Source organism: Pagrus pagrus (assembly GCF_965226575.1).
Source record: "Pagrus pagrus genome assembly, chromosome: 9".
Classification (NCBI taxonomy): Eukaryota; Metazoa; Chordata; class Actinopteri; order Spariformes; family Sparidae; genus Pagrus; species Pagrus pagrus.
Genome location: NC_140193.1, coordinates 25,421,750 through 25,443,667, shown reverse-complemented (window position 1 = coordinate 25,443,667; position 21,918 = coordinate 25,421,750). Strand labels below are relative to the sequence as shown.

At 43.7% G+C, this 21,918-nt stretch overlaps 1 protein-coding gene across 6 annotated transcripts in view; it reads left to right on the top strand.

The window, feature by feature from the left end:
- sema5ba (sema domain, seven thrombospondin repeats (type 1 and type 1-like), transmembrane domain (TM) and short cytoplasmic domain, (semaphorin) 5Ba) overlaps nt 1-21,918 on the top strand; it is a 188,035-nt gene that overhangs the window by 135,523 nt on the left and 30,594 nt on the right. For 5 of the 6 annotated variants that reach the window (XM_084361451.1, XM_084361450.1, XM_084361447.1 and 2 more), the window contains exons 10-12: nt 8,873-9,008; nt 10,093-10,300; nt 10,410-10,617. In XM_084361451.1, the coding sequence (XP_084217577.1) occupies nt 8,873-9,008; nt 10,093-10,300; nt 10,410-10,617 (552 nt within the window). The remainder of the gene's footprint in view (nt 1-8,872; nt 9,009-10,092; nt 10,301-10,409; nt 10,618-21,918) is intronic. The other variant, XM_084361449.1, reaches the window with a different exon arrangement.

Genomic DNA, 21,918 nt, shown 5'->3' with positions numbered 1-21,918 from the left:
AGTCTGACTTCAGTCCAATGCTGTTTCTCCATCGGTACTTTTGGCTGCGCCGAGTCAAACCAAGCCGCGTCAATTTGCTTTTCCATCACCAGTTTTACTGCGCCAACTTGAGCCGACCTGCAGCTTAAAAACAAATGATCAAAATCATTAGCCGGAGGTATCACCTGTTTTTTGACACATTCTTCCATTTAAAACCTGCTGCTAACATCACCCACAATGCAATTTGCCACTGAGTGCCATCACTGGAGGTAATTTATCAGATTACACGCAGCTTCCTCTGGACACAAAAGGCTTTAAACTACTTTTTTCACATATGTAGTCGTACTCCCCAACAACCTGTAAACACACTATAATGTGTAAAATTGGGTGGAGCTGGTGTTGAACACTCCTGGTGGAGCAAAGTGTTTGTGTGTACATGCGATGTGTGTGTTTGTAGGGGTATAGGCGTGTGTGTGCTCAAGCCTGGTTGTTGGTATTCAGATGTATTCTGTGTTCCGTCAGGGGAGAAGTTGAATCCTGCCTCTCACCTTCTGCTCCGTCACCTGTTAAGCTGCCGGTATTCGCTACCACATGGCTGCTCTCCATCAGCCTGCAGCCATCTTTAGCAGCACAGCAAAAGAGAAAGTGAGGGATGTTAAAGAGACTAAAGAAAAGAAAATCCACAAGGATAAAGAAAGAGAGGGGGCAGAAAGGAAATGAGAAGAGGTAATGAGAAAAATCAGCGAGCTCAGAGCTTTTGTCCGTCGTCCTTTGTCTCCTCATTCCTTGCCCTTCCTTTCTGAAGCAACTCGCCGGTCCTCCTTCCAAAACTGCCTCCCTCATCGGGGTTGGATATGTTAATGCAATCACCACAAACACTGTCTCCATCTGTCTGGCCTAAATTGAACAGGCTCACAGCTGCTCCCTGGAGTTCAGGCTGTAAAACAGAGCAGGAAGAGTTGGAACAGAGTACTTATCCCCTCTGTCTGCTCACAATCTGGGCCCAGTCTCAATACTGTACGCTGACCTCCTCGCTCACTAATTCCCTTGTGACTTATCCTATGATGGCATGTTATATTATTTTGTATTTACCTATCCATTGTCTTCAGATTACTGGTGATACAGTCTGACAATTGACAGGAAAAATGCCAATTTTGAGTATTTGAGTATTAAAGTTCCCATGAAGTCAAAATCTCTGTTTAGGATTTATAAAAAGAAAAACGTCACCAGTGGACAGTTGTTCGGGACCGGACCTCACAGATTACTGTACAGAAACACAGCTTTATCACTTTATGTTTCATGTTTTATGGAGGAGATATTGTCTGTTCTCTCTGCTGCCCTCGGGCTGCTCTGCCTGGAGCAGCTCTGGACAGATAGCTTCACTTGTTGCTAAAGTAGCTGCTAACAAACGTCCTGATAACCAGCTGCTTCTCAATGAACACCTCCAGACCGGAGCTGTACGCAGCCTCCGAGAATGATGATGGAGGACAGTTACAGCACCGAGGTGATTAACGGAGTTTCCTGGGAGACAGATATCGGTAGCTTTGTTGCTAAAGTAATCGCTAACTGCTGCTAAATATAATGTTAGCTGTCATTAGCTCAGTAAGCAGTCCTATTCACTGACTCAGCCCTGCGATGCCAGATGCCAAACCTGGCAAGAAAACCACCCTGGTGCTGAATTTCCTGTCATCAAACTGGCCCCCAGCTTCTCAGAGACTGTGTTATGTCCCGGCCCGGCCAAGTTCACTGGCAGCTGTCAGTCCGGGGAGAGTCAGCATCGGTGACCTGATGGTTAGGAGGTGGGGCAGGACCTACTTTTAGGGGGATTTGATCTGTTGGCAGAAATGTAATATAATATTCTTCATTATATTTTTTATTAGTGTATAAATACCTGAAACTAAGAAACTGTGTTTTCGTTACCTTAGATTGAGCCTTTAATGTCTACAGAGAGAGCGGGTCCTCTCCACGAAGGAGAGACTCTTTCACATATTGAGCATTTTGTAGCGGCCACCATAGAGGAGGCTGAGGTGAAGGGCATTTTGCAACCTCACAGCTTGATGCCCCTAAATCGTACACCTTGGACCTATATTTAACAAAACCGATTCTAGCTTGTCAAATATGAGGATGGGCCGCTTTGATGTGTCCTAGTTCACTGTAGATCTTTGAGTTTTCCTTGGACAAAACCCAAAAGCAATTTGAAGATGTAACCTGAGGTCCTAGAGAGATTGTAATAAACATTTCTCACTATTTTCTGAATTTAACTGACCAAACAATTAAAGAACTTTTCCAGCGGTTTAGTATTGCCATCCATTAAGTTTAGATACTTCCAGGAGACAGATGGTCATAAAGAAGGTCAGAAACACAGGATCATAAACTTCTTTTCAGGAAAATCAATACCCTCCCTTAGTTAGACCCATTGTTCTTCAAAAAAACACCCCCAGTTTATATCACAGGCTTTCTTTTATTAAAAAAAAAGTATTACCAGAGTTATTGTTTCCGGCGTTTGAGAGATGAGAGAGCACCGGACGATACTATAAATCTGTTTTTTACTAGCTGCTTCCCACGAATGGCAAACTGAATTTGATGTGTAAAACTGGTGGAGTGCCCCTTTAATCAATCAGTGCTAAAAATAACAAACAGATCAATCAGTAATAGAATGAATCATTCCAGCCCTACTTCAGAGCAGAGAGCCGGGGAAGAGAAAAAGAAGGAAATGATTCAGCGGTAATTTTATTGAGAGGTGCAGCCAGCAGCCATTGGAGCCTGTCGAGCGGTTATGTAGTGGAGGGTTTAGCATTCCATCAGAATAAGGACACTTAAGACCTCCGAGCACGACCAGGTCTTTTAATTAACTCCAGGCCCTTATTGGCAGGGTCCTTCTGTCGTGGGCTCGCAGCAGCAGCAGCGAGAGTCTCCCGCTGAGGTGTCTAACCTGCCATTACTAACTAATTATGAGCCTCCTTATCTATTTCTGGGTGACTTCACTGACCCCTCCACTTCACCACTGCTTATAAAGTATTCACATCCGAGAGGTTGGAGGTGGGATAAGGAGGAGGGCGGAATTAACTGGTCCAGTAATTAATTTGTAGATTGAAATAAAATTATTTGACACAGTTACGTGATTCAGTGATTTGTCTGTAAAGTAATTTATTACATTGGTGTCGTCCTCTCAGATGTGACGACTTGCTGCTCTGTATTATTTTATTACAAATTGAGAATCTGTAAGTGTTGAACTTTTGAAGCTATTTGTAGACGTCAACTTTTTATATGATAAATCGAAGAAAATAACAGGCAGGGTTAAGATTGGGACCGCCATCTTTCTTTTTCAACAAGTGTGGATGGGATTTGACACCTTTCAGGTCGCTTCAAGGGCCAAGTTACGCTCGAAGAGAAGTAGTTTGTACTGTGTGTTGTGCGACCACATCAGGAAGCAAAAGTGTTCATAGCTCATACTAACTGCTACACTGGAGAGCACAGTGAAAGCTGGTGGAGACAGATGCAGTACTGTTTAATTGTCGGGGATAGTGCCACATTTTCAGACAGCCTGTTATGGAAGACATTTATAGTGTCGTATCCGGCTGTTCGCATGAAAAGTGCCACAATAAAGAGAGCTAGAGAGAGATGTTGGAACTCTTATGCTTACTTTCTCAGCCCGAATCTGAAGTCAGAAAAATAACAAGTCTGAAATCATCTCATTTCTGTGATCATTGGGAGAAACATTTAATATATAGTTCCCTGCAAATGTCAGCTTCCATGTTTGCTGAGAATGAGGTCGGTGAGGTGATGCCACTCACTCATGACGGGTTAGGGCAAAACAGAAAAAATAACACATCTTTTTCAATCAGAAGTAAGCTAACTGGAACACGATGACGGACTGAATAATGATGTGAAATGAAATTGTTATTCGATCTAGCTATCACTAGCTGTAGCCCTTATGAGGAGCCTTATGGTCACTCTGTGTTGTTAAATCTTCACACATGTGCCACCTGGTGTATGCAGAGAACATCTCTTTAACATCCTAAAATCCCTCCTCTCCATGGACAAATATGGGAGCAGCTCCATGTGAGATGAGATTTGCCGTCAGTGAGAAACGATATGCTGAGCAGCCAAGTGAAACAAGCCACATAACTGTACAATATTTCTGATTTTACCCCCTCTTCCCATCGTATCTACTTGCTGACATCAAATCTACCTTGAAATGAACTGTGGGGCCCGGCAGAAGCCCGGGCCTGATCTGAATACAGTCTGACAGCATGTGCTGCTTGTGTGCCGGCAGGTTTATCATTCCTTTCGCAGAGATTCTTTAAATTGAGCCACTATTTGCACTCTGTTTGCTTTCCCTCACTGAGGGCCAATTTACATTTGATTAGAAATTCTTTGAAAATAAGTCAAGTCAGACTGAGACTGAAATATGCTCCAGAGATTACATCTTATCTCTCAGATGCTTTACAGTCCCTGACCACTTCTTCACAACAGCAGCTAACACCTGGTTTGTGTGCAGCCTATTGAGCCTGTGCTGTTGCTTTATTGTTTAGTGTAGGTGTTGCTGACTCAGTCTGCCTCTGAATGTGACTGTTTTGGGCCAAAGCTGTTGCTTGTGCTGGCGTATTGTTGTGCAGTATAAAAATATGTATGGATAATCCTGGCAGCCTCGGCTCAATTTCTGGTCCCTGCAGCCATGCAGCTCTGCTGAGTGGGCCCTTTTCTTTTTCTGCTGCGCTGCAGGTATTCACTGAGGTTGAAACATTGGCCTTAATGTAGTTTTAGCTGCTCCTTTTTTCACATAAAACGAGGTTAGGCGTATTAGCTAAAATCTTAGGGGTTTCAGCCGGACTCTCTCTGCATTGATGTGTGTGTGTGTGTACAATGCATTTGCGCATGTCTGTTTTATTTTCAAATCAGTTTATTTCAAAACAAATTCAAAACAAATGTTGATCAAAATACTTTTTTTCCTTTTTTCCAAAGCAATTTTATTACATATATTATACATATATGGTGTCCCAGCTCCCCCCAGATCCTCCTTCCCTCCTGCTCAAACATATACATCAACACTCCTCACCCGCCCCAAACAATCTTTGGGTTTATATCAGAAACAACAATAACTACCACCTAAAATACAAGAGGGAAAGATAGAAACAGCACCAGAGACTGTAGGGATGGGACAATGAAAGGTTTAATCTCACATGAGTGACCTGTAAAAGCTGTCTAGCTTGATAACGTACAGTCCTATGTTGTTTTCCTGATTTATTTGAATTATTACAAGGGGAGCCCCCATCTTGCGTAGCCATGGCTGAAGGTGAGGCTTGCCCATTATATCCAAATCCAAACTAAAAAACGACAGGAAGGCTAGACGAGGTGCCCGCCTGCAGAACCTGCTGGAGGAAGGTGTCAGCACTGTTCACTGAGTGGTTAGTTCGTTTTTCCACTAAAAACAGTATGAGCTTTATCTGTTATGAAATATAACAATCTTTGTGTCTTAGAAATGTAAGTAATTCCAGTATGTTTTAGTGCCATTTGAGGAGTTTTATCTTAATAATAAAATAATATTGTGAATCGCAATTATTTTGGCCTGGATAATTGTGACAGGAAAATTTCTGTGTTGTCCAATGCCAAGCACCAGATAAATAACACAAAAAGAAAGGAAGGAAGGAAGGGAGGGAGGGAGGAAGGAAGAAAAAATAAATACATCTACATAATTGTAAGATTACAGAAATCTAGTGAATAATAAAAACAGATCATGTAATCATAAAAAACAATCAAAGAAACAAGAACAAAAGAAGTGAGTTTTAGGAACGATCAGATGATAATGAACAGAGACATCTCAGGATCTGGTTAAAAACATGCAGTAGCAGCGACTCCAGCTCAGATAAGGGCTATTGAGTGAGATGTACATCAGCCACCTGTGTTCAGCAGACACACTCCTCCTGTACTGATCTGTACTGATTGTGGCCTGCAGAGAGCCAAACAGCCAGGCTGACGGAGGAGTTCATTACCTTTCTAACACCTCTTTTTGGGCTCGACTGTGTTTCACTTTCAGTCTCGTCTGTGCAAAACTGTCCTGGCACCTGCAGCGATGTATTGTGGGTATCAGGCTGGCTGACAGTGGTCAAACAAGTATTCAATTCCTCTATCTGAAGAACCACAACAATGCACCTTTTTCAGAAGTGTGTTGTCAGTTTGATTCTCGTCTGCTTAAACACCCTGGGCTCAAACTTTTTAGTGAAATAAGAGTATTTTTGTGCTCGGCAACAAACACAACACATGAATGAGCTAATTATCCTACTAACAAAATGATCAAAGGCCAGAATGAGGTCGTTAAAGGGCCACGTTCAGCCCAGAGGCTGCCAGTTTAATAAGTCTTATTTAGACCATTACCAGCCTTATTTTCTGTCAGTGTAACCATAAAAACGCACTTTGTCCCTATATAAATACAAGTAATACATACTGAACTGTTATTATTGATGTATTCATGAGTAAGCAGCATTTTAATGTTGTACCTGGAGATCATTTAACTGCTTATCTGCTGCTGGGTTGCAACGTGCAATCGGAAGATTTGATTACAGGTTCTGACCAAATTAGTTCACAGCAGAGAAAAAGGAAAGGAGGGGAGAGCAGAGAGGTGAACAGAGCTGAGTTGTGGAGAACAAGACAGGAAATCAAGCAGCATTTCAGAGGATAAGCAGCGACAGATCAGGCTGATGGGAGGAGATGAATCACTTGAAGGAGCTTCACTCATAATGCAAGTGATCATCACGGTGCTGGGCCTCGGAGAGCGGCAGAGCAAACAGCATAGCAGATGTCAAACAGCTTTTCAATCACTTTCCTGGGCTTTTAGGCCGACTCAAAGCATACGGGTTGCATCCATTAGTGCAATAGACTTTCACTGCTCCTTTTCAGTCTGCATTATGTGCAGCAGCACGCTGTCAGAGCGGAGATGTGAAATAATCTGGACAGTGTCGGCCTCTCTGTGGTAGAGTTTGGCTGCGATGCAAGCTGCAGCTGCAGCACAACCACAAACCCACAATTTAAACTTCCTTTTATGTCAAACTGTGTGTTTGTGTGTGTGTGAGAGTGTGAAAACAGTTGTGGCTGCCGCTCACTTATTGCAGCTCGTTTGCCTGCGGTTTCCTCCGGCTGGGGTTTGGTTAGTGCCGGTTCACCACAGCTCTCCTTCTGCTTCACACACTTCGCCTCCCTCTCACAAAGGTCTCCACCAGAGCCTTTGGAAAAAGAGGGAGAAAAGGTCCTTTTACTGCAGGCCAGAGCCCGTTCTCTTCAGCAGCCTGGGAGTCAGTCAGAGCCACCTGTTTGGCCTCCGTCGTTGTTTAGCCAGAGCTCATTTGGAGCTGCACAGCACTCTGCTGCCCTGCAGGAACCACAGAACACATTCGTTTTCTAACAATGCTGAACTGGATCTCTGAAGAATTAGTGAGCAAAGCAACACCAACAAAAGCAATCACAGAAAACTTAAACATTTTCAAGGTAAAAATAAGGATTTTTATTTAACTTTTAGTTAACCCCATTGAGACCCGAGGTCTCATTCTCCAGAGACTGATTGATTATGCCCAGAGGAGGAGGATCTGTGGAGAAAGGGAAGGAAGACTTTTCTGAATTTTCTGAAAAAATGGGTTTCTATTCAGCATACTAGACTTTTGATTGGTGTATTTCGTGTCATGAATCAAACGAGCATATTTAGATGTTCCATACTGACAATCTGATTGGATGTGTGGTTCCAAAAACTCAAATCATGACTTTGATAAATGGCAATAAGTAATAGAAAAAACAGAACAAGTCACACTCCTTTTAAAACTTAGACCGATGTTTTCATTTGAAATGTTTTGACATTATCAAATCAACATTGTTCTTATACGCCCAGAACACTGACACGCTCCTCTATCCGATCATATACAGAGATGCTGAGTGTTGAAAATCAGTGGCCATTCAGGTAAAACTGCCAAACCATTTCAAACTGCTTACGACTTTCTGTCATAATAAACTGTCGCAAAATGTTTAAATTTATAGCTACTACATGAGCGACTTCTCAAAGATTTAAATAAATAGATTAAAAATCATCCAAAGGGTTCAAACCCATGAGACACATCTTTCCCAGCAAGCAGCAGCCTTCACTGATTTATATTCCAAAGGTACCAAAATGACTCACAATGCACCGTAAAGTTCTTACAATCATTTTTCTTTCTCTGCCTTTCTGTCTGAGTCTCTCTCTCACTACAATGTTATCGCTCACCATCTTCTAACTGATGGTTTATCAGCATCCCACAAGCCATGCCAAGGCAGCAGGCTGTTTACTGTGTAGTAAAACGTCTGAGTGTGTGTGGTGCTCGGTGGATGGGGAAAGAGAAAAAAAACAGTCAGCAGTAGCAGGCAGTTAAGAAACTCATTACCTTGCAGCACATTATGGCCGAAGAGCGTCACGATAATAACTTTACTCACACTGCCAGTTTAGCCGGGGTTTACTCTGTGTGTGACACCTGTGAGCCGGCTGTGTGTGAGTGTGTGTTTGCACATAATCTGTACAACTGCCTCCCATATCCTCAGCTTAATACTGTCCCCATTCACTGTGCAGTGCTGATAGCATAGCTTAGCCTGCAGCTAAAGCAAGCCAGCAGCATGGGGCCTGTTTAGTGCAGGTATAAATGATAGGACTTCCATTAAGAGGATGGAGCACATTGCAGAATGGCTTTACTACACAGCTGCCCGCTGCTGATTCCTGATACGGCTTCACATTTACTGCCAACATGTACACTGTTATGATTATTACTGTTGAAATCATTTCTATACTTTTATTTTTACACCCTCTCTCTCTCTCTCTCTCTCCATCCCCTCCTGTCACACTCTCCCCTCTCTTGTCTTCCCTGTCCATCTCTGTATAAAGCAACAGTATTGCAGCATCTGCGGTGTGTGCCTTCAACCTGAGCGCCATCACCCAGGCCTTCAACGGGCCCTTCCGCTCACAGGAGAACCCTCGCTCCACCTGGCTTCCCACGCCTAACCCCATACACAACTTCCAGGTCAGTTAACTACATCCAGACTGGTCTGATACCAGCTAAATAATCCATGCACAACACTGTGCAGTTGGTGACAAAAACCATCATATTTTTTAAGATGTTGCCTCTACTGTAAGAAACAGAAAAACAAAATGCTGTTATCACAGAAATTCATTTTAATGTAATTAAGCACAGCAGCATATCAATAGTTGTATTGCTCAACATAAAAACACAATCTGATTCAGAACCAAGTCAAATCAAGCTCCAAATCCTCACATGCACATTTTCTTTAAACCCCAGTGGAACACACTCAGTTTTTAAAGAGTATGTCTTCTCAGTTCTTGCCCCGGGCGGCGTCACTCCAATGGGATTCTTTAAGTAACATTTTTAAATTGAGCAAAGTTTTAACATCTCTATCGATGTTATCAACTTAATACTAAATACTAAATACTCGCTTAATAACTTGAAAATGGTTACAAAGCAAAGTGTAGTACAGTTAATTAAAAAAATACTGCAAATTAATTTTTGGTTACAAAAACAATACACGATCCTGATCGGACTGGACATTACTTCACGGGGAATAATATAAGAGTGACAATTCTATAAACAGATAGAACTCAGATATCTTATTTATTTGAAAAATCATTGTTGTACTTACAAAACCATCTTCTGCTCCAAACAACAACCAAAAATGGAACCTACGAACAAATCAACCTCTCATTTCAGGCCCGTCAGAATGAGCAGAGGATAAATCCACAGCTAAGCTGCAGCCCAAACAAAGCTTTCAGACAGCTATCATTTCATATTTATTCTCCTGTACCGTCTCATCACATTGTTGTGGCCGTGGTCACATCACAATCACACTGTAGTTCTGATCCCCTGAAAAAGTTGCTGAGAAAATGATTAAGAAGTGAAACAGGCGAGCCAGACACGGTGTGTTGGTGTATTGATTTGGTCAGAACAATGACTGGCTGTGAGAGGCATTTCACCTTTGTTTGGTTTGTCTTCCTTTCTTGCAGTCTTTCTGCCTTGCTACTCATTTTCATGTGTCGATTCCACATAATTCATATCCTTCTCTGACTCCTCACCCTCACCCTCTCCTCTCTAGTGTGGAACTATAGATGACGAGGGTCCCAACGAGGGTTTGACGGAGCGCAGCTTGCAGGACGCCCAGCGGCTCTACCTGATGAACGACGTGGTCCAGCCCGAGTCTGTAGATCCGCTCGTCATGCAGGACGATGTTCGCTTCTCCAATCTGGTCGTGGACATTGTTCAGGGCATGGACACCCTCTACCATGTGATGTACATCAGCACAGGTTAGTAGAGGAGAAATGCGCTAAACAAGGACTTGTGATGAAGCAGAGGGGTGCATTTTAATGTGTTTTTTATAAGATCGATCTCAGATTTCTGCTTGTCCTTCTTCAGAATATGGCACCATCTTAAAGGCACTGGCTACGCCCAATAAGAACCTCCAGGGTTGTTACTTGGAGGAGATGGAGCTTCTCCCACCAGGTGTGCGAGAACCAATCCTGAGCCTGCAGATCCTGCACAGCGACAGGTCGCTCTTTGTTGGGCTCAACAACCGAGTCCTGAAGATCCCACTGGAGAGATGCTCCACCTACAAGACTGAGACGTGAGTGCTGATCAAAATCTCTTTGATTCATACGGATCAGACTACGTAGCCCAGCTATTGAACCGAACCTTATCTTAGCCATTAATTTTGGGTTTTGTCGACTTTCCACAGACTTGATTTGACTTTGGGTGCAGACCTACCAGATTTTGTTTGGAAGATTATGATAATCCATACAAATATGATTATGATAATCTTCTAATAAGAACTAATCATGGGTCATATCCATGGCAACGACTAAGGTCCGTCTGTCCCAACATTTTACCCTCTCACAGCCCAGAAATGTCACATAATGAATGACCACAATGATGAGCCTTTGGATTCAGTTTAATCTAAATCAGAAACAGCACAGTATTTCCTCCTTATCAAATACCACCATCTAGCTGTGCAGCTATTACTGTAATGACGAGTTGTAGGGACTGTTGTGGCGTCTGTACGCCCAGGAAACAATGTAAAGTGTTTGGTCCCAGACAGAGGCAATCTTCATGAAGTAAAGGCTTGTGTATTCCACATTCAATTTTTTTTTTTTTTTTTCATTTCAAGAGCCGCTGAGCACTCACAAGTTCTTCCCCATTTCTGAGACATCGTTGTCAAATTAATGTTACATACGTAGAAACTAAGGGTAAAAGTAGAAAATTGCTCACTACTTAGGACAGCTTGAATTCAAATGCTCTGATATTGTAGGGAGACGCCACTGCATTCATCGCAACTTGTCTACCTCTTGTAGTTCTTCAGATTTGTGTGTAGCTTTTAGCCACCAGTGGCAGCACTGAGCACAATCCTGCACCTGTGCTCTCTCGGCAGTTCAGTCGATGTGATGAATCTTCTGCTGTCAAGTAGATCGTGCGTTAGAATAGCTGGAAGAGCATGCTGGCTTGCAGACTGCAAAATGCGACCGGATGCAGCAAAACATCCTGGTTTAACAGAGCCATGGCCCCAGATCAGGGCTACTGGCAAGGGACAACTCTAGTAAGGCATCATGCCATGTTCTGTGGTTGGATTCTGGAGGGGACCTTTGTTAGCTCGTCATTCCTCCTCTCCCTTTCCTCTCATTTCCTGTCACCTCTCCACTGTCGGCGCTGAGTTTTGTGAGACTTCTTAGAGTCCCACCACAACAATAAAGTGACGAGCCACACAAAGGACAACAGTCGTCAGTCACTGAAAGCAGCCGTGTGGTATACAGTGTACACTTAACTGTTCATTTTATGCTTTTTGGCAGTGGACTCATTTGAACTTGGTTGGTCCTCTGTTGAAGGTAATTATCTGTCCTCAACTAGGATTAATGTCTGGAAGACCTCGCGTATAATCATTAAAGACCTTATGGAAGCAGACAAACGACTGGGGCTGTATCTGCCCGCTGGAGGAAATTAATTTGTTGTGCTGTTTTTTTATTTTCCAGTAATGAAGTTCTGCATAATACAGAGAGAGCACTGTTCTGGCTTTTGTTTGTCTGAATCAGAGTGCAAACAAAAAGAGTGTGTGAAGCTACCTCGTACACTGCCAGAGAAGTTTCTCTGAAGGCAGGTTTGTGTGTGAGAGAGTTAGAAAGACACAGAGAGAAAGAGAGAGAGAGAGGCCTTATGCTCTGCCATCTCCAGCTTCAGTGTGATTCATGTGAAAATCTGCGTCTCGAGGGTGAGCGAGGGGAGAAAAGCTCACTGGCTGTTTGTCCAACCTTCTGTATCTCATCAGTGCTCTCAATCAGGATCCTCAGCCGGCCACCTCACTCCTTCAAAGTCAACTTCATTTTAGCATACAAATGGCTTGATGCTTTTCCCACTCTGTCTATGTGTGTGTGTTTGCATGTGCGTGTGTGTGTGTGTGGAGGGCAGTCTACTCGGTGTGATTTGTGCGTGGGTTGGTGCTTGGACGAGTTCTCATATGTGCGCTGCCTGATGAGTCAGCTCGCTATTTCTAGTAAGTCCAAACTCCTAGACACATGGGAGCAGACACACGCACACACACACACACACACACACACACACACACACACCAGGTGAGGAAAACCATTGCATTTAATACGATGTGGGAGAGATAGAAGATGAGAGAGAGACACACAGAGAGGAACAGAAAGAGAGAAATAGAGATGGAGAGCGAGCAGACACAGTCTTATTTAGGACACAGTGGGGGGAAACGATGAGTGTAGTGGGCTCCAAGGGCACCAGAGGGGGGGACGGAGGGGTGAGGTAGGACGGGCAGTCTTTAATCCAGACTGTGACATTCTGCTCGTCTCTGTGGCTCACAAGCCGAAGGCAAACAGAGCTTCAGTACACAACAGATGTCAACCCGTCCGTCAGTGTGACACCTGAGCTCGTCCGGAGGGACTCAAACAAAGAGAGAAGGGCAGATGGATGGTGAGAGATGAAGAAAGAAACGAGGGCAGGTAGTAAATTATTGCATGGGAACGCAACCGAACAGTTAATCTGTTGAGAAGGGAAAATGCCAAAGGTTTCCGTCAGACCAACCGTTCAAAAACTCAAAGATATTCACCTTACATTGATGTGAAACACAAAAGCAGGTAAAAGAAAAGAAAAGCAACATTTGAGAAGCTAGAGAGTTTTCAAAGAGAGGCGCTCGTTTTATTATTGTGTGCGGCACTCACAGGCAGCAACACACATTCTCACAGCAGAAGGAGCAATTAGCCAAGGATGAGCTATTTTCTTTGGTCGATATCGACACAGAGGTGTGAAAGTGGCTTTCACTTTTGGGTGAAGGAGGTAGTTCTAACTTTTCTGACACTTTTGTTCCAACACTTCGTCGATTTCAAACTCTGCCAGTTGAAAACTGATACATGAGTGTAATATCATACTTGTTCTTTTTCTTTAGAGTACTGTTAATCTAAACATTAGATACTAAGGCAATGAAAAAGTTTTTAAAAGAATTTGACAAGATACACTTTTGCTGCTCTTATTGCTTCACGTCAGCGGCACAAGTCAGCTCTTGTGGCTGTATTCAAGTCGTCTTTGGCGCTCTCAGAGCTGAACTGGATTCAACTCTCACTAAAGCATCTGACCATGGACAGCAGTGGACTATGGAGCTGAAACCATTGGTTTCTAACTATGTATAAATTCTAAAGCCGCTGATCTGGAGGAACACAGCGGGAGGAAAAATATGTGGAGTATTGACCACCTGGAATCTGATGAGGGGTTTTTTTAACAAGAAGCTTGTCAAGACCTTCAGAGAACATCTTCTTCATTCCCTCTCAGAACCTGATTTATCTCACCATAACACAGCTCCTTCACCTAGTCCCAATGTGTCCAGTATTGCTACGTCTGCTCTCCTGGGAACCAGATGAATCTGTGAGTTCATGTTTTATTTGCTGTGGAAGATACGTCTGACCCTTCTCCCGTTCAGACAGATTTCCACCTGACCTGAACTGTGTCAGGCCGATGACAACCGATAATCAAATATAGAATGGCTCTGACACAATGATTGACATTGACTGGTCTATACGATTGTGTCCAGTCTGCAGGTCTGTTCAGGCTCAAGTGAAATATTCTTGTGTCCAGAGTGTTTTTTTTTGTCTACATCCATTAATAATGCCCCTTGGAAAAGGAAAATGAACTGTGAATTGGCTCACGTTTGCAGCAATACCACATTAAAGACTCGACCTGATTCAGGGCTTGATAACATGAGAATCTGGAGTATCACAGCCACCATATCCACAACCATTCAAATTACACTCTAAGATTGACTATTTATCTCAAATTTTAACAACATTTCAGGGAAAAAACAGTTTATTTAGGGCCACGATTATCACAGAAAACTGTATGAGACCCTCAAGGGATTAGGTAATGCGTCATTGGGAAAAGTAGTGTGATTGCCATTATTTCGTACCCCATTACAACCAAACTCTGGTCCTGCTTGAAAAACTCTCTTTGCATCGCTCTGGGAGTTCTGTTCACTCTACGTGTAAAGGACCCACCTGCTCTTCTCTTTGTCCGTACACACTCCCTGTCATTGTTCTGCTGACTGAATGAGCCATTCTCCTCATCTCCTCTGCATTGTGTGTGGTCGTCCCATTCACACGCAGCCATACATCCATTCACACGCTGATGACAGCCGAATATACTCAGATGGTTTTATAGCTGACAGCGGCTCATCTGCTGCCACACATGCTGCTTCATACCATCGTACGCACTTTCATATAAACAGGGAGGAACAGCACTGATGTATGGAGGAGTCAGAACTGATCTGCTTTGATATAAAACATCCAGCAGGTAATGTGGTCAGAGATGGACTGTGGCTGTAGCTGTGATGCAGAAATGCCTCATGTATGTAAGAGTGCGTGATTGTTTAATTGTTTAAACATGCTGACTCTTGTAGTTTAGCTCACGGCAGCATGTTTGGATGAATGCTCACAGTTGTTTCACCCTGAAAACTCAATTATGCTTAAGTGCTTTTAATGTTAAGGTATCTGCTGTTATCGATCCGTATCGGCAGCTCCGGCGAGTCTTGCAGCCCTGAGAGTAGAATAATATTTACATCATCATCCTTAACTGGAGTGCTTTTTTTGTTACACCGCTGAAGCTTTTCATCAGCTGCTGATTTGTAGCCTTTTAGTGATAGCTCGCAGACAAATGCTGCAGCTCGTGCCGGTGTGCGTGTGTGCACACATGCCTGTGTGTGTTTTTCCTCTGTGGTAATTATATTTGACCTAGCCAATTGGCACCTCTGGCTAACAGCACCACTCTGTCCTCTACCCAGTGCCTATCTCTCTATCTTGCTCTGTTAGTGAGGTAATTTGTTTTGGCTGCAGTGGCATGCTAGCTATGCTGCGATGTTGCATCCATCAGGGTTTTTTTGTCCTTTCATTGAGGGAGGTAAGGAAGTCCATGCTGCCAAATAGAGGATGAAACTAGTGGTCTCACTGAGCAGCAGCATAGTCCTTACACCTTCTACAAAAAGCTCTACATTGAAAGTAAGTGCACTTCACCTCTTTACTGGATTGGTTTACTCATTTGTCGAAAAAGAAAGTCAGACAAGGAAGCGTGGTTTTACTTTGGGGGTTTCGAGTGTTTTTGACAAGAAAGAGGAAAGAGTGAGAGAAAGAAAAAGATGAAATGGAAAAATGTGGAAACAGAAATAACTATAAAAAGGAGGAGCCGCTGAATAAATGATGAGGAGGATAATGTTGAGGAGGATGAAACGGAACAAATCAGGCTTTCTGTAGCGGCTCCATTTCTGCAGCCAAACCACTGTTCACACATCTGCTTACATAAACATTGCGTTTTATTACAAGAGCTACAATTGTCCTGCTGGTGATAGTTAAATTTCCTGCCTGAGGGGCTGCTCTTCAATTTGCCGTGTGTGTGTGTGTGTGTGTGTGTGTATGAGTGCCTGCTTGTGTATGAGTGATTAACAGTGACCTGGCAGCAGTCATGATGCCGAGGCCACTCACCCTGCCTGCAGCAGGAGTTTAAAACCACATCAGGAAACAGCTAAGTGGCCATCGAGGAAAACCACCGTCCATTAGCGATTCTTGCCACCGTCTGTGTGTGTGTGTCTGCTTGTTAAAACCAATGAATATGACATGTTGCAGCGCAGCTTTCCTTGTACTTTAGCATCAGTCCCTATACTGCGATGTGGACGTCCCCGTCTGTCTCGGTGTGAGGGGAGCTTACAGGCCCGGCCCGGCAAACCCAATTTACTGTCAGCTGAGGCTGCCAGCCTGTCAGCAGGCCTCCAGAGCACACTGCTGCTAAGCCTGTATGACCAATCAGAGGAACACTTCAGCAGCCAAGGACTGAGAGAGAAGGAGAGAGATGGTGTTCACACAGTGGATGTATTTATTACTGCTCCAGAATGCTGTTACTTTTATTACAGGCTTTGTTCTGGCTGCAGCTCAGTGTAATCATTTTGCTCTCTGTCCGTCTCTCTCTGTAGCTCTCTCTCCACTCTGTCTATATTGCTCTCTAACGCTCCTCTTTCTCTCAGCCTTGACTCGAACCGGCACTATGTTGTGACTTCAGGCCTGCCACCACTTTAAATCCCCTGATGCTGGTACTGTAATGTAAGACTACTCTGATCTTGTTTCGGGGGGAAGGTTGTAAGATGAAAAATAAATTAAAACAAGCAAGTGATGGCCATCTGGATATGGTGAGCTCAGAGGAAAATGAATGTCTTATCAAACCTCATAATCTTTTCACTGAGAAAGGAGCAACGTACAGAACACCCAGGTTGAACGTTTGGATTTTAGCTGACATTTATCGTCGCTGTCATGGGTTATAATGACGAGAAGTTAACTCTGTGTGGACGTTGATGAAAGATCCAGATGAAACCTTTGGCTGATAATGTACAAGCTGGTTTCTCTATTCAACCAAAGTAGGGGAAAGAAATATTTCTGAAAGACATTTTTTAATCTTGTGCTCACAAGATGATCATTTTCAGAGATGTTGTTGGCTTCTCTCTAAGAAGTCTTATCTTGAGAAATAGTCCAGGTGATTGTGTCAGCCCAGTTTCAATCGTTGGAATCCGAACAGATGTTGAGCCGAGGAGGATCCAGGAGAAAGAGAGCTCGGGGGCAGGTCAGCCCCTGTGAGAGACCAGGAGGGAAAGTAGAAGGAACGAGAACAAAGAGGGAGCTGGGGTCAGGGAGGTCTGTCCCACTGACCAATCGCAGCTCAAAGCTGGGTCTCTGGGCAGTCCATTGCAAGTCTGTAGTCGGAATTCCAAGTGGGAAACTCTGGCATGACCTGCGAAGCCTGAGTTCGCCGACATAAGCACAGCAGTATGGCAATGGCAATTTTTCTGTCATGATATGGGTCCACTGATCCTCCTACAGGGAAAGGTCACTGCAAAACAGTACAAAGTTGTTCTGAGTGAAGAAACATTTCTATCCTGATGAGAGTGGTCTCTTCCACAGTGACAATGCCGCATACGTAGCGCACTGAATGGTTTGATGGGTATGAACATGATTTGAATCATATGCTATAGCCTTCACGGTCAAACCAGAGCTCAACACAGTTGAACACCAATGAGAGACAACCATCATCAAAACACCAAATAAAGCAACATCTTTTGAAAGAGTTTCAGAAATTTGTAGAATCAATGCTGAGAGGTATGAGGCTGTTCTGGTGGCACGTAGTGGTCCATTTTTTTATCACTTTTATTTACTCATAATTTTAGTTGTTTACAATTCTTAAAAGATGGTCAGTGAGGGATCCAAAAAGAAGCATGACATGGTGGTTGAGTGGTTAATGCTGTCACTTCACAGCAAGGGGGATCTGACTTCAAACCCCGTGCTGGCATCGGTTTTTCAGTTTTCTTCCACAATCCAAAGACATGCAGGTTCATTGGTAACTCTAAGCCCTTTTTATCAGCGGTGTAAAATGCCTCCAGCCTTTTGTGACCCTGCAAGGACTGTAGATTCAATACTGGATTCAGGTGTATTGACTGAGAGCGCACTCACACTAGGCAATCTGTACCATGCCCAAGCACATTTGACCCCCAAAGTCCAGTTTGTTTGACTAGTGTGAGTGCACCGTACCGTGCTCAAGCATAGTACACTTTCTTGGCCCTGGCACGGTATGCTACAGTAGGTGTGCTTCGGCACGGTACGGTTTTGTCATCCACGAGCACAAGCACATACATACGCGTATGTACAAGAAGTAACCGTGCTCAGGCCCGGTTGGGGCCGGAGCAATGTGAGTGCAGTCCAGCAGAGGACTGGGCAAGAGGGACAGTCGTGCTTCAGCTTGGTACGGAGCAGCCGGGCCAAGTTTGAGTGCGCCCTACGGTAAATGTATCCTGTTAAACTCCACCTGGAGTCCAGTCCAGTGCTGCTTCTTCACCTTTTCATCTATAGTCCCTCTCTACACTGTCAGTGTGTTGTCTGTCCTTCTCTGCCAGTTTCATCAGTTTACCATCTATTACCTCTCCTCTGAATAAACTTGTATTTTCTTGTCCTCTCTCTCTGTCTGGTCTCTGCTCCCCCATTGTTTCTCTGTGATGATGCAGCTCCTTTTTATTCACCAGGGGCTAAAATTGTACATGGAGGACAGCAGGCAGTCAGTGGCAAACAGCCATCTCACTTTTGTTTTCCACCATCAGTCTTCAGCCTGGCTCCAACTGGGCTTAATTGGATGTTTTAGCGCTGAGTGCTAGCAGGAGTTCTCAGTGTTTCCGATTCATCATGAGCAGGCTTCCTGAATGGCCGGCTCAGCACAGCACAGTGGGGAGAAAAGCCCCAGGGGAGCAAGCGCCTGTCAGCGGTGGTCTCCTGAGAGCAGCTCAAAAAGTGACATCGCTCTTGAGCAGAGATGGAGAGGGGCCGACGTACGCAGTCATATGTTTAACTGAGGCAGACCCTCCAGACAGTCTTTGCTAACTTATCCCCAGAGTGTCAGTGCTACAGCTAATAATAGTTGATTCGAATCCATAATTTATCAGCTCTGGTGATCATATTTGCAATTATATACTGACGGCCTGTCATTAAAGTCGAGGTGAACTATTGTTTTTATGTCTAGTTGTTAAAGGGCCTGTAATAAAAGGAGACGCGGGTTTTTACAGCGTTCACAAACGATTTAAATGCCAATTACACCCCCACGGACAGAATCCAGCAGATTTATCTCACAATGCCACTCATCCAGACATATTGTTACATAGGCTGCTGGGTTTTGCAGCTCGGTCTGTTTAAAATTTAACAGGTCATGTTCCATGGCTTCTCTGTTTTGATATAGTGTGCCACCAGGCACGCTCGCTGCTGAATTAAATATCAGCCGGTGCCCTGCAGACGCGTCAAAGCCAGGCTCTCACACATGGTGGCACACCTCCCGTCGTCAGACACGCCCTTACAGTGTACACAGAAGGAGGGCTATTCAGAAATGACACTTGATTATGTACACACATTGTGATAAAGTTGAGATGCTTCACATTCCTGTTTATGTGCAGGCTCAGCCTCCTGTCCGGGCTGACGTCCCTCTGCACTGCCTGTTACAGAAATGAGCTTTTTCTATTCCCATCACACAGCCCTCTCTCCACCCACACTGCCTCTAATTGACTTTTACAGCAGCCCTGTTTTTAAGAAATGGTGAGACGTCAGGACATGAAGGCACGGAGCACTTGGCTGGTGTTTTATGCAACTGCAGAAAGGTCAGAGTGGGAGATAAACGCCTTCGTATGCCCTCTTTCCCCCTCCAATAGTAAATCCTCCTTTATTAAATGGCCCCTGGTAGAGGAAATTATTGGAGAAATACTGAGACTGCAAACCTGGGCTGTGTCTCAATTCCACATATTATACAGCATTAATAGAATACATTATGTATGCGATACACAGTCTGTCTCAGTGAGACTCACTGGACGTAGAATGTGGTTATAAACCTGCCATTGGCTGAATATTTCAGTCTGTAATCTTCTCCCCTTTGGCTCTCTGCGTTTCGGCGTTTTTCAAAATCCCTCTCTATGGATACAACAACAACAGCCTGTGAGCTAACCTCCACACTGGATAACACCCTGACACTAACCTGGTCACAATACCAATGTAAACAAGCTTGCAGCTCTTACCTTTTTGTCTGCAGCCATTTTACGCCTCCCACTGAAATGTTCCACCAAATAAAGTCAGTTGTTGCAGCTGTGAGCAGCTCCTTGTTTCCTCTCTGCATGGCATTGTGGGACAGCAGTTTCAATGTAAAGCACAAAAAACAAGCAGGTGTAGCATGCATACTGACTTTTTTGGGAATAGCTCATTTGGCCGTCTTTGGTGACCATGGCAATAATGTGGACACCTGGAATTTACACTCTTGTGTAATTGGACACATCTTTCCAAAACCCTGGGCACATATCTGCTGCTCTAACAGCCTCCACTCTTCTGGTTTCAGGCTTTCACCCTGATTTTGGAACCTGGCTGCAGGGATTTGCTCCTAGGACCTTTAGTCGGGTCAACCACTGTGTTTTACAGCATTCCTGTTCATCCCACAGCTGTTGGATGAGGTTGAGGTCAGAGCTCTGTGCAGACCAGTCAATTTTGTTTCCGCCAAACTGGGAAAAACATTTAATTAAGGACCTAGTTTTGTGCTTGGGATGCATTGTCATGTTAAAACGGTCATGCATTATTGTCTAAAATCTCATCATATGCTTTTGAGCGATGGTGTTTGTTTACTGGCTTTATATAATGGGATGTCCTCGAGTTAATTAGCTGCAAAACAGAGTCAATCCCATACATTAATTTACCTAAATGTTGATTTAATATGTATCTGAATCATTGAAATACCAGCTGTAGCCTTTTAAATTCAGCCAACCTTATTTTATTGACAAGGTGTTGTTCAATACTGAGAATGTGTCCTGAAGTTTACGTGCTCTCAGCTAGAGAGAGGCTGTATCACTGATTGATTTGTTGGGACGACAGAAACACTCACTCACAGGTATACAGTGATGTTATAGAGTGATGTGTTTATGTTTTACCTCACAAACAGTGTGTTATTTTGTCCCATCTTCTCATTAACTGGAGACGGCTGATATGACCTACTGCTGCCGATGTTCGACTCGGTCAGCGCTGGCTCAAAATGAGAAGCTGCGAGCTGAGTGATTTGTTTGCCACTCTTTGCTCATGGAGAAATTACAGATTCGTTACCGTCAGAGCTCAGCACTTTTTGCCAGCCAGCTTGTCAGTTCAGTTGATCACCAGAGCAATGAATTAATATTTCACATATGCAGTGAGATGTTGGCAGTGTAGAGCCCAGCTGGGCTGGTTGAAACACAGTAAAGAGAGGTTTTGGATTTTAGATTTCGATCCGTAGAGATATGCTGGATCGTCTCAGGACATAATGATGTATTTGTGTTTTTGTATGGTGGTTGTGTGCTTGTCTGGTTATGACTGTGTTTCTTGTTCTCAGGTTTCTCTTTTCTTGTGAACTACCTGATTAAATAAGTTTATATGCTGTAGCCTTAATTGGAACTAAGTAGATGTGCCCAAACCAGGAAAAACAGTTTCATGCATAAATGTCACAAAAGTATGCGTCCACATACTTTAGGCAAAATGGTGCAGCAAAGCACCGATTTGGGACAAACTTCTAAATTCAAATAGGTGTAGATGTTCGTGGGAAGACTGAAGCAGACCAACTATTGGCACACCTTATATAGAGTGGTGTCGGGATGACATATATTTGTAGCTAACTGAAGTTAGCATGGCTCTGGTTCCCTCTGTTTATGATATGGACACGTTTTGTTTATCAAGATAACCTTCACAGAAGAACACCACTTTGTGATTTTTGAAGGATAAATTAAATCTCTAGCAGTAAAAAGCTGATGTTAGGCTATAAACAGACAACACCACGGTCACTTGACTTAAACGTCACCACCACTAGG